Genomic DNA, 13,251 nt, shown 5'->3' with positions numbered 1-13,251 from the left:
TACTTGAGTAAGTATCGACTTTTTTCAACCATTGTAATAACCGCTCTCACAGCGTGTCACGGTGCGACGCATCGTGAGCCTGTAGATCGGCTATTTCAGAATAGGTCTGGTCTTAATGGGGAATACCACTCATTTTCAACATTGAACTATATCATTAATACTCCTTAGAGATGTGTGGAAATAATACAACAAGTCGTCACCCCCCCCCCCCCTTCTGTGTAGCTTAGAACTGGAGGTCTAGAACTATGGGGTCATGTGATCAGTGACATCACAAAGATGTACTCTGCAAGCCTGAGGCCCAATCCCAATTGCCTCCCTCAAGCCCTGAGCCCTGAACCCTCATTGACTTTAGTGACGTCAGCTGTAAGTGCTTGAGGGTGAGAGGCTGCAAGGGCTCCACATTGTTGTGAAAGGAATGGGACAGCACTTTGAATATGAGTCCGCCATTCATGACACTTTGCATCACTTTATACAAACTGTCCTTATTCACAGCTAGTGCCTACATGCCTATGTCTATCATGTCTATTTTAGTATTTAAGCTGATCGTTTTATTATTAGTTTCGTAAATACACTTTCCTGTGTGATAGGGGTTGTTATATTCATATATAATAATCATTATAAATTGCATTTCCATATTGCTCATTTGTCATTTCTCATCATGTTCCCTTATTATTATTATTATTGTTATTAAATATATAGCCTATCCTTCCATTCTGTCTCCCTTTGAGAACAGGGAGAAAGCACTATTGTGTTTGTTGACATTCTAACATAACTAATTTGCATAACTAATTTGCATACTTAATACTTAAATGATTGACGTTTGGAGGATCCCCCTCATTCCCCTGGTAACGCTATGAACTGTGGGTAATTTCTTTGACGAAGTCAGCCAAAGTCAGCATCGATGCCGACTTTGGCAAAGGGCACATAAAGGGGCGGGGCTGAGCCCTCACTGACTTACCGATTTCAAATGGGACATCCCTCAAGCCCTCACAGACTTCACATGAACGCGCAGATAAGTCAGTGAGGGCTCATTGAGTCAGCAAGGGAGTGGATTGGGATTGGGCCAAAGAGTACCTATTTGTGATGTCAGTGATCACATGACACCAGGTTCTAGACATCCAGTTATAGGCTAAATAGAAGTGGGGGGGACTTTTTATTTAAAAATTATTTCCACACAACAAGGTATATTAATGACAGTTCAAAGTTGAAAATAAGTGGTATCAAATCAAATCAAATCAAACTTTATTTACATAGCACATTTAAAACAACAGAAGCTGACCAAAGTGCAGTACAGGTAAAACAAAGTAAGGACATCATAAAACAGTTTTCAAAAGGATCTGAACACCTCAATGGACTGGGCTGGTCGGATAGGGACAGGTAGATTGTTCCAGAGCACGGCTGAGGCGAAGGCACGGTCGCCCCATTAAGTATTAGTTCAGCTGTATTCATGAACATCAACGTATATGTGTACATATTATGTACACGTGCGTGCATAATGCATATGAACTTGGTATATCACAACAGAATGTTTCAGTAGACGTGCCACAGTATGTAAAGAACTTTACAGTATCTTCTATAAGCAGTTTAAAAGTGCAAAAACACAGGAGAGGGAGAGGAGTGTGAGGGATGGAGGGGTGTTAGCGTTTTCTTTTGTGTGTGTGTTATCTTAGGCTTGTGTGTGTGCGTGCGTGCGTGCGTGGGTGCGTGCGTGCGTGCGTGCGTGCAGCCTCAAAGAACTGGTTTTGGTTTTGTCAGAATAGAATGCCCATGTCCTTCATTCTCCTCTAGGTCCTCCGGGGCTAATGATGGCGAAACGGTTCCATGTTGTGTGTGTGTGTGTGTGTGTGCATGTGTGTGTGTGCGTGCACGTGTGTTGTGCGTGAGGCTGCCCTCTGCCACTGCCCTCTGGGCTCAGCGCGGCAGCCTGCGTCTCATCAGCGGACAGCAGCGGGCGTGAGTTTAGTCCAGCATACTGCTGAGCTGGTCACCTCTGGTATCAGCTGGAGAGACGCTCACTGATGAAGTCCAGAGGGCTCGCTTCTTAAGCCCGAGCTATGCTTAGTTGGCTGCCCCGCGCGGTGTGGGTGTCGCGCACAACGGAACGTAACGCTGGGCAGATCTCCAAGCCCCCACAGCACGGTGTGTGTCGTGGGGCTTGTAGATCTGCCGCTTTCCCAGAGTCTATCAGGCATTAGTCGGAGCTGAACAAAAGGGAGGGCATGCAGGCAGCTCAGCTTCAGGCCTGGGTTATTAAAGAGTTGGGTAATAAAGGCAGACTCAGCAATATGTGGAATCACAGCTAGCAGGAACTTTAATGAAGGTGCTTAGAGCCGAGGATTTAGGTGTGTGTGTGTGTGTGTGTATGTGTGTGTGTGTGTGTGTGTGTGTGTGTGCGCGCGCTTGAAATGCTGACTTAAACACATAAAAACTAATTTCCCTATTCTGGAGCAAACTTTGGGCTATTTTTGCCCAAGATATTTAGGTGTGTAGACTAGAGGGAATATACTGTAGTGTAGCCCAGGGACACTCCTGCAGTGAATATAGGGTTTGAGAGGTTTTAGACCCAAGGTTTTATATATTCAGCATCCATTAACTTACTCGATAAGAAGACCTCACACATACACACAAAACTGCTCGTGAATCCATCTACAGATTAAACCCAAAAACGAACAACAACAACAACAACAACAACAGCAACGCTTTCCTTCATGCCATTTAGACAAAACCCGGCGAAACTTTAGTACAGGCAGGCATTAGATTTAGGGGCTTTGCACTGCAACAAATGGCGATAAATAATAAAGCCTCCTACTGTGCTGTTATGAGCCTGCAGCAGAGAAACGGCCTCCCCGCTGTGAGGAGGTAATTACTGTAGCAGGAGACCCAGTTAGTAAAGACCTCGAATGGCTCCATATTGAATCTGGAGCCACTGTGTGTTGTCCAATGATCGAATTGTGTGCGTGTGTGAGTGTGTGTTGTATGTGTGTGTATGTGTGCATGTGTGCGTGCGTGCGTGCACTCGTGCTTTTTTGTATCTAGACTAGAGTAGATTGCAGCTTCTGTCACGTTTCTCATTGGCACTTTGGGTAGTATTGAACTTTGTTGAACACTGTGTGTTGTTCAATAATCGAAGTGTGTGTGTGTGTGTGTGTGTGTGTGTGTGTGTGCGTGCGTGTGTGATTTTGTATCTAGAGTAGATTGCAGCTTCTGTCACGTTTCTCATTGGCACTTTGGCTAGTCCTGAACATTGCGTTCTCCGCTGCTTTGCCTACAGCCACCATTACTTGGCCACATAATGTATTCCGGTGGGCGGCTGCCTGCCTCGGCTGGCACCGCCGCCACCATCATGCTAGGAGCGCAGGCAGCCAGCCGTCTGGCGGCTTATTTAGCGCCCTGTCAGAACATACTAAACTGCACCGGGGAGGAGGAGAGGAGATAAAGGCACACTGGGAACAGAGCTTATTGGGAGCTATAATCCCCAGCACACAGCGGTGCCTCGTGGACAACCACCATGTGCTTCCAGGAGTTATCACCCCAATGACAGCAAGCATCCCCTCCGAGCTCCCGTTTAGCAGCTCACAACTCGCCAACTCTTGGCGAGTTGTGGGTGTTTGTTGGGAGCTACTGTATGTTTCCTAGGGGGTGCATCGATTATAATGAGGTTTTTGTTCTCCCCAAACGATGTATCAGCTTCAATTGTACTGTATTAGTAGTCCAGTTCCATTTTTCCCCCCCAAAGTGATCCAGTTCAGTTTCACTTGTTTATTCTTTATCCTGTATGCGTTCACGCTCCTGATTGGATGAAATTGTTATACTGACCTGAAAATATATTTTCTGTTTACTAAATAGATGGAGGGAGATGGTGATGGAACTACTTAACAAAAAAATTCAAAACAATAAAAGAAAAAAAATAGATTCTGATTGTGGCAAGGGTGATTGTGTTGATACGTCTAGGGCTGACCCCAGAGCATCTGCATTACATAAAGAGTGACTGCTTGAATGGCAAGAGGCTGTTTATGCTTCAGTGGGAAAGTGTCGTACGATTGGTCAGAAATTACACTGTGACAGGTTCAATTGGACAGACACAGACAGACAGATGACAGCAAAGGCTTTGAGATCAATGTTATTTATTTCACACTGCTTTCCATGTTTTTGTTGTACACGTTCGGCAGAATTGCCATATAATAGAATAGCCATAAGGACATAGGAAAACAAGACCAGATAAAAGACTTGTCGTGACAGCTCCCCGGTGTGGGCCTGTGGGGATACCTCGCTTTTGACTAGTTCGACAGGTGTACTAGCCAATGCCACAGTGTCACACACAACAACTATCCCTGAGTCCAATTAGTTTGAGTCAGGGCAGGACAGGTGTGACTGCTAGAATCAGCCCATCGCCCACCTTTATGACAATTTGTACAGTGTGTAGAAGATCTTTGTTGAAAATGTGACATTTTGAACAACTCAACAAAGCTCAACAAGCCGTCCAAGGGGCGGTTGATGAGACATACACCAGACGCCCCTTACTCAATCTCACGCCTTGGTGGTTGTGCAGAGAACAATGATTAGCGGTCGTCTCTGTGGCGTTTTCCACAGCAGAAGAGACCATCTGTCTATTAAAAGGAACCCGAACAGATGTTTCGGAAAGGGGTCAGGAGTTATCATGCATCGGAGAGGCCATTTAAAAAAAAAATCTTTTCAGCAGCACGGATAATTGTTAGCTTGTGAAAGACTACACGTGTGAAGTGTATTATTTGCATGCTGTGGCGCGGTGAATCCGTTGAATGCAAATACAGTGATTATATGCCTTAGTGATGCTTTTGATTGCAGGGCTGCTGCCATTGTGGGCTGTTCCTGTAGTTCAGAAATATCACACCGCCTTTTGATTTGATGGAGGGGATGAAACCCATGTGAGACCCCCCCCCCCCCCCCCCCGCTTACTGCCAAAAATGGAACAGTATTTCTTCCCAGTGGTTCTCAAAGCCCAGGGGTCAGGGGTCAGCATATCAACAGGATAGCTACAATAGGTACTGTAGTGTAAAGTACAAAGTCCAGAATACACCGTTTAACCCTGTAACACCCAGGATTAATTTCTACTTGCAAAAAAGAGATTTCAACCTTACTACTACTACTACTTTTTACTACTAGGACTTGATGTAAAAACTTCCAATCTCATCCCATCACTAACCTCATAATTTCAGGTCTGGAATGTGGAGTCCGATGGACCAGTGGACAGCGGAAACATGGAGCACAGATGGATTCAAAAATTACAAACTGTAACACCCACTGGTTTAAATGAAAAAAGTTGAATTGTATCCCTTTTATGTTCATTTATCTGCAAACTAAATAAATGGTATCCACTATCCAGGCCTTGCTGAGAACTTTTACACTTTTTATGGTTTTAGGTTGTTTTATTAATGTCAATTTTTTATATCCATTTTACCATTGGGTTTTAGAGGATATTTTCGGACCATGGTTTAGGTATGCGGTCTAGTCTAACTTGGACTCAGGGGGGTGGACGCCTCTGCCTTGCATAGTCCCCAGTGAAAAGGCAGTTTGCCCTTCACAGGTAACCCTATTTTGAATTATTTTTAAATATATGGAGGTATTGTGGGCTGGTCTTTTTACAAAAAAGCCCCCCTTTTAAATACATACACACATACATACATACATACCTACATACATACATTTCAGAAGTTTTAGCAGTTTTTAAGGACCCACTTTTAGGCCAGTGCACCAGAGCAAGCTCTTGCCTTTTTTTAAACCCTACCCATTTTAACCAAATACATACATACATACATACATACATACAATCAGGGTCTATTTGGTTCCATTTGTATGCTCTTGGAGTATAATTATATATAATATATTGCCAAGTCTGATCATTATAATCATTATATGGACTTGTTTATCTGTAAAGTGACCCCTCTGCCCTTGACCCACTGCTATCCTGTCTGTCCAACATCAAATGCTGATAGTAAGAACTTTCTCCAACTGAACGAGGATAAGACAGAAGTTCTTATAATTGGCTCTAATGAGCAAAAATAACTGATAAAAAATAAACTCTGTAACCTATATGTAGGAAGTAAGTCGAACCTAGGGGTTATTATCGATTCAGATCTGAATTTTAATGCGCACATTAATCAAGCTACCAAGACAGCTTTCTTTCATCTTAGAAACATTGCACGTATTAGAGCATATTTATCTCTAGATGATGCTAAAACATTGGTCCATGCTTGTGTATTTTCTCGATTAGACTACTGTAATGCCCTCCTCTCAGGCCTGCCAAAGAAGTCAACGGACAAACTCCAACTTGTTCAAAATGCGGCTGCTAGAGTACTAACTAGAACTAAAATGAGAGAACACATCACCCCAGTTCTATCATCACTGCATTGGCTCCCAGTGGTTTTTAGAATTTATTTAAAAATTATTTTACTTGTTTTTAAATCCCTAAATGGTCTTGCACCTCCGTGCCTCTGTGACTGCCTACCTAGATATGTCCCTAACCGCCCCCTCAGGTCCTCCAATGCTGGCCTACTTAAAGTGCCTAAAAGAATGTGCACAAAAAAATATGGTGAGGCAGCTTTTTGCTTCTACGGCCCAACAGCCTGGAATAAACTTCCATTCGAGCTCAGACAGACAGACACGCACCCTCTGTAGACATTTTTAAATCTCAACTCAAGACTCACCTCTTCACTCTTGCTTTTAGTTGAGTTTTAATATGCACGTTCCTACCCTGCCCTGACTGATTTGCTGCACGTGGTGTTTTTATTTACTTTATGTTCTTATATTCAATTTTGTTCTTTGCCATTGTTTTTTAACTACTAATTAACTACTAATTTTAACTAGGCCTACTTGTGTTTTATTGCATTCTATTTTTGCCCTGCCCTGTGAAGCACTTTGAGCTGCATTTATGTATGAAAGGTGCTATACAAATAAAGTTTATTATTATTATTATTATTAAAGTTGCTTTAAAATATTGGTAGTCCTTCCACTGCTCTAAAACAACATTGGCCAACAAAGTTTGACAGTCAGCCCTATAGTTGCTTATTTTAGACTAATCTTCTGACTTTTTCTGAATTTCTGACTTTGATCTGCTTGTTTCTCTCTCAAGAAATGTGGCAACCCTGCTCAACAGTTTGTTTTGGTTAGCATTTGGATAGCTAGTTAGCTTGCAGTTAGCTTGCTAGTTAGCTAGCAGAGGCTGCAGCTGCCTGCTACCGTCATGAATAACATTATTTAGTGCAATTTTCTATCCCAGAACTTATCATGGATAAGCGTGGCTCCTCCTCCTCTATTCTAGTAAGTACAACAAACTAAGTACTTTTAACATGTTGTGTCTGTTTTCTGTCAGCACGGAGTAAAGTGCTGTGCTCTCTCACACAGAGGTGCACTCTGCTGGAGAAAATAAACTACTGCTTATTATTTAATGCTTAAAAGCATAATATTAAAATTAAAACAATTCTATGTACTAATCTGGTATAATATTATGCAACCTATGTGTTCACTATAGTCCATCCAGGTGAAAAGGGAGGGGGGGGGGATTCAAAAGTCTGATGGAGGTGCATGGGCTAGTTGAGCCCTAGCCCTCCAAGCAGAACCCAAATGCTACTGAAGTTTTTGACTTTTTGACGACACAGAGCATTGCGTCCTGTTGCATCAGTACAGTGCCACCTGGTACGCAGACTACATAAAACATAAACACTGTGTTTATGGCCTGTCTGCGCTCTTTGACAAAATGTTTTCGTGTGAGTGTTTTTGAATATGTGAAGTATAAGTACCCATACATGCCGCTGCGAATATCTCCTGTGGCGCGGAAGCCGTTAAGTATTTTTAATCTTTGTTTGACCGATTTGGTCGCTTTGATTCTTCTCTTCCTTCCTTGTTTATTGACACCTCATTGTACCGCCTATCTGGCTAGCTAGTGGCGCTATAGCTATGACAGAGCAGATCAGAGGCAGGGACGTAGCCGCACAAGCCAACCGCACACCGGGAGGCGGTACAATAAACGGTAAACAAACAAGAAGAAATAAAGCGACCAAATCGGTCAAACAAAAAAAAATACTTAACGGCTTCCGCGCCACAGGAGATATTCTCAGCGGGATGTATAGGTACTTAAAGTTCCCGAATTCAGAATAACTCAAGCTAAAAAAGGCCGTCACACGCCGCAGATAGGATCTTAGAGAGCGTTCCGGAATTCCCATACGAAAATATAGTCATGACCAGGGACCCAACATAAAACTCGTCCAAATTTCAGAAAAGCTTTATGTAGGGTCCCGAAAGGGGCTAGTTGAGCCCGTAATAGTGGGTTTTGAGGCTCTGTACCGCCGTCCTGAGGGCATTAGTTGGAAGTGGGTATGGAGGGTGTGTGTGTGTGTTGTAGTGGGTATGGAGGGTGTGTGTGTTGTAGTGGGTATGGAGGGTGTGTGTGTTGTAGTGGGTATGGAGGGTGTGTGTGTTGTAGTGGGTATGGAGGGTGTGTGTGTTGTAGTGGGTATGGAGGGTGTGTGTTGTAGTGGGTATGGAGGGTGTGTGTGTTGTAGTGGGTATGGAGGGTGTGTGTTGTAGTGGGTATGGAGGGTGTGTGTGTTGTAGTGGGTATGGAGGGTGTGTGTTGTAGTGGGTATGGAGGGTGTGTGTTGTAGTGGGTATGGAGGGTGTGTGTGTTGTAGTGGGTATGGAGGGTGTGTGTGTTGTAGTGGGTATGGAGGGTGTGTGTGTTGTAGTGGGTATGGAGGGTGTGTGTGTTGTAGTGGGTATGGAGGGTGTGTGTGTTGTAGTGGGTATGGAGGGTGTGTGTTGTAGTGGGTATGGAGGGTGTGTGTGTTGTAGTGGGTATGGAGGGTGTGTGTGTTGTAGTGGGTATGGAGGGTGTGTGTTGTAGTGGGTATGGAGGGTGTGTGTGTGTTGTAGTGGGTATGGAGGGTGTGTGTTGTAGTGGGTATGGAGGGTGTGTGTTGTAGTGGGTATGGAGGGTGTGTGTGTTGTAGTGGGTATGGAGGGTGTGTGTGTTGTCATCAACCATTTTGAGAGGCCTTTTTTATCGTTTGTTTTTTATGGGTGCTGCTGAGTGATCTTTGCCACTGATCCCAACCACCCTGTGGAGAGGGTTCCGGTTGATGGCACGCATCACACCAACCCATGATGTGATGTTGAAGGTCATTATTGATTCTACAAAAGACTCGTAGAAAGCCTGCAGGATCGATGATCCTGCCTGAGGCCGATTCTACAAATGTCTAAATCCTAACCTTTTTCTGGAAAAAACGTATGTTGGTATAATATCAGTGCATGGCACTCAAACATTTTCATGTCAAGGACCCACAAAATGATATATATGTCAACATCTCAAAATAATTTGTTCCAGGGACAACCAGAATCGAGAACCTAGAGACGTATGCGTTTAATTAAACATTATGTATTACATTTTCTGTACTCTGACATGTTTCTATTTTATGTTTTGTATTTTTTACAGCGACCCGTTTAAGAACGTCCACTCAACACAGACCCACAGTCAAGCAGAAAGACAGCGCCGGTGGGTCCACAATACCTCTCCTATTGGTCGGACAAGACTGGAGAGAGATCACTGTCCTCCAATCACAGGTGAGCAAATAATAAAGCACTCACATGTTTATTGTTTATTTATTGTTTATTTATATATATTTGGCTGTGGACCCCCATCTGAAACGGTTTTGTGCCAGGGACCCCCAGAAGAGAAAGATATCCGTTTAATTTGTTTTAAATTATACAATTTTTTTCAAACGCAAACAAAATATTTGTGAGGGGGGCCTGTCACCATGATGTTACGCTACTGGGAATAAGGTTAGGGCGACTGTGTTTTGGTATTCCTTCAACTGACCAGAGCCCCAGTTCACTTCCCAGTCCACTGCCCATGTCTAGGTATGGTCAACATCATTATTGGCACATACAGCCCTTTCTACCTAGAATTTACCAAACAAAAATGCAAACCAAACCGATCAATTATTGATTTAATCGACTGTAAGGGTACACAGCCCTTATAGATTAAAAAACAATCACACCCGTATGAAGTGAGGGGGACTGTTATCATCTTCCAACATCGCTACCAATGTATACATTTTTTATGATGTAATTATCAGACAAAACAAACATGGACAAAACACACATTAAACTCATTTCAATGGTGCTTTTAATGTTTGTTTAAGGAAAAACAAACATTAAACCTGTATATAGGAGCGCCCCTCAAACCGTTTCTTCTAACGCAATCGAGTCCAATTATATTTGTGTGTTTTTATTAGGCCCGAGCCCACATCTGTCCATGTCAGAGCAACACATGCCCTGGAGGCTGTGGTTTCTGACAGGCTAATCAAACTGTTCATATCAGCGTGTTTTCTGAACATGGGAAGCTGTACAATCTCCGAACATGTGTTCTGCATCTTAGGAAGGAGAGATGGGGAAACACTGTGCGGCTCGCCGGAATGTTAATGAAATGTTTGAAATCTGGGATCCTGCTTGACTCTTGCGTGGTGGTGAAAGAGTGCCAGACATTGAGATGAAGGGGAGGGGGGGAAAGAAAAGATCTAGACAGCTGCCGGGCATACTTAAAATCACAGCTTGGGTTTCCGACTTCTATTATTGAGTTCCTTTTTGGCTGCCGGATTGGTTTTGCTCCGCTTTAGCCGAGGTGTGTGCTCCTTTGTGGCATGCGGGGCCCTCCTTAGAAAAAATAAAATAAAATCTTTAGAAAAACACAACTTCAAAAGTTAATCTATTTCTGTCGAGAGAATAACTTTTCTGCAAAGACATAACTTTGAGTGTGAGATATGAAGGGAATGCATGGGATATGTATTAAGGGCTCCCGGCTCCCAGTGTAACCACTTAACCTCTATGCTGACAGGGGTGCCCCAGGGGTCTGTACTTGGCCCCCTCTTTTTACAATTTACAATGTTGCTCTTAATCCAGAGCGATTTATACTAAGCAAGGACAACACAGGGTAATACAGTACATCGAATGCATAGAAATAGTAATCTAGGGTCGGGTGCAGTACTTAGTTTAGACAGTTTTTGGTTTAGACTAGTCATTGGTTAGACCAGTCATTAGTCCTACAACTACAACCTATCTCAAACCCTCACCCTAAACCTAACCTCCCACGGGGGAAGCACACCTAAACCTATAACCTTAACCCATGTCTAACCAATGACTAGTCTAAACTAAGTATGCACCCCCTAGGATCATAGGTAAAGCAATAACCTAGAGTCTAGATTCTTGAAACTATACACACTATAGGATGCCAGGTGAACATTGACCTGGCATCTGTCTATATAGCATGCTACATTACATTTAGCCTTTGCATAAGCCCGGAAGGCCGTCGAGGCTAGGGCAAGTGCTATGGCAAGCCCTATACGGGCTAAGGTGGAGTCTGAAGTGGTTCAAAGTTGTACTTTATTGTTACATCTTGTGTACAGGTACATAAGAGTAAAACTTATCTTTGTTTGGCTTCCTTCAGACAATGCAGCCGCATAGATAACATAACATCAAGCATCAAACACAGCGAGCGAGCACAGCAAACAAAGAGATAGAATAGAGTGCAAGGAAGAGCTTTTTTGCAGTCTGTTTGCAGTGGCTTTGAAACTGTGAAACGTTTTCCTTGCGGCGGCATCTCAAACAGTCTGCGGTTGGGATGGCTTGAGTCCTTCATAATTCCACAAGCTTTGCTGACACAACGATCGTCGTACAGGGTGGGGGTGTGGGGGGGGGGAGATCATATCCGCTGATGCGTTCGGCTGTTCGCACAACCCTCTGAATTGCTTTGCGCTTGAGGTCCGTGCAGTGAGAGGTGAGTCTGCAGATTACGACAGAAGATTGGGAGTGTCTGAAGCTTTTTTTTTTATGTTGTTTTTTTGTGGCTTTCGCCTTTATTTTATATTTTTTATAGAGTGACAGACAGTAGGCTGACAGGAAATGGGGAGAGAGATGGGGGGGAAGACATGCAGTAAAGGCCGTCGGGATGGGGAGTCGAACCCGTGGCACACTGCCAGACTGGATTACCAGCCAAGGTGCCTGGACCGCTGAGCCATGGCCCAGGACGTGTCTAAAGTTCTAATTGCACTGGGGAGTTCATTCAACAGTTTGGGAGCCAGAAGGGAGAAGAGTCTGCAGGGACGTGAGGAGCGTTGTCCCGGATGTTTTACTGAAGGTTCTTCCAGCTTCCCTGTGTCCGAGTGAGCAGGAGGGGTTGTAGGGTTGGATCAGACTTTGAAGATATGGGGGTGCCATACAGTACCTTTGGTTGTTTGTAGGCCAACATCAGTGTTCTGTACTCTTTCTAAATTCTCTTCCTGTTCTCCTCACAGCTCTACTCATCAAAGGCACCGCTCACTTCACACAAATGTGATTTTATTTGTAAGATACGCTGTATTAATTTGTCCTATCTTTATTATTTCTATTTTCCTTCTTTATCGTAGGCAGTAGGCACGCTTTTATGTTGTTGTCGTTGTTGGTGTCATGGCTGGCACTTCCCACCTGATGTCTGGGAGTTCGGACTAGAGGGTAGCTCGTGTCCATAACATTGGAACCGGTCCGAAACGGGTCCGGTGATATCTGAACCGAACCGAACGGAGCCAAGAAATTTGCCACGCCCGCCCAGAAACGGCCCAGAGAAGGAGAGCGACGTCACCCCCGGGGCAGCGGGGCCTCAGCGGAGGGTTGCATAATATTAGTGCATTTAGCAGCACCGACTGTGGACAATCACAACTAAACTGTCCCAGTGTCCCACATTGCTCGCTTTGATTTGTAGTTTGCTTTTCACCTCGCTCACTCAAGGGGGCCGCCATGATTGCATTAATATAGCCGGCAGTGAGACTGTGTGTGCTCTGTCAGAGAGAGAGTGAGAGAGAGAGAGAGAGAGAGAGAGAGAGACCCAGTCTGTTCAACAGACAATATGGAATTTAGAATGTAATAATTAGAATGCACGCGCGTCTATTTGTGTCTAGTTGAAGGGTTAATATATATATATATACAGCTCAGATCCTCATGGGTCCTTTTGGGTAACTGCATTTCAGACTCCCCGAACGAGACCCGCGGCAATTTAGAATGGAACCAACCCTCAAGTCAATATTTTGGGCCCGAAACGGCTCGGTTCTCGGTTCGGCTCTGGGGTATTCGGTCCCGGGTGGACGCGTGCTACCCTCTAGTTTAGACTGATCCAGACTGTACTGAATAGCTTGCAAAATGTCTTAAGATTGGGACTCACTCAAGTCCAGGATGTACAGTCCATAAGTT

The 13,251-nt window shown here is 44.1% G+C and overlaps 1 protein-coding gene across 1 annotated transcript in view; it reads left to right on the top strand.

Moving 5' to 3' along the window:
- The window catches only part of adam12a (ADAM metallopeptidase domain 12a), a 165,654-nt gene that overhangs the window by 14,462 nt on the left and 137,941 nt on the right, over positions 1–13,251 (top strand). Inside the window, exon 2 of the mRNA XM_083788333.1 lies at positions 9,467–9,594. Within this exon, the coding sequence (XP_083644459.1) occupies positions 9,467–9,594 (128 nt within the window). The remainder of the gene's footprint in view (positions 1–9,466; positions 9,595–13,251) is intronic.

This window comes from Protomyctophum parallelum (assembly GCF_964188405.1).
Source record: "Protomyctophum parallelum genome assembly, chromosome: 17".
NCBI classification, from domain to species: domain Eukaryota; kingdom Metazoa; phylum Chordata; class Actinopteri; order Myctophiformes; family Myctophidae; genus Protomyctophum; species Protomyctophum parallelum.
Note: the sequence above shows the minus strand (reverse complement) of the source record. Positions and strands in the feature narration are given on the sequence as shown.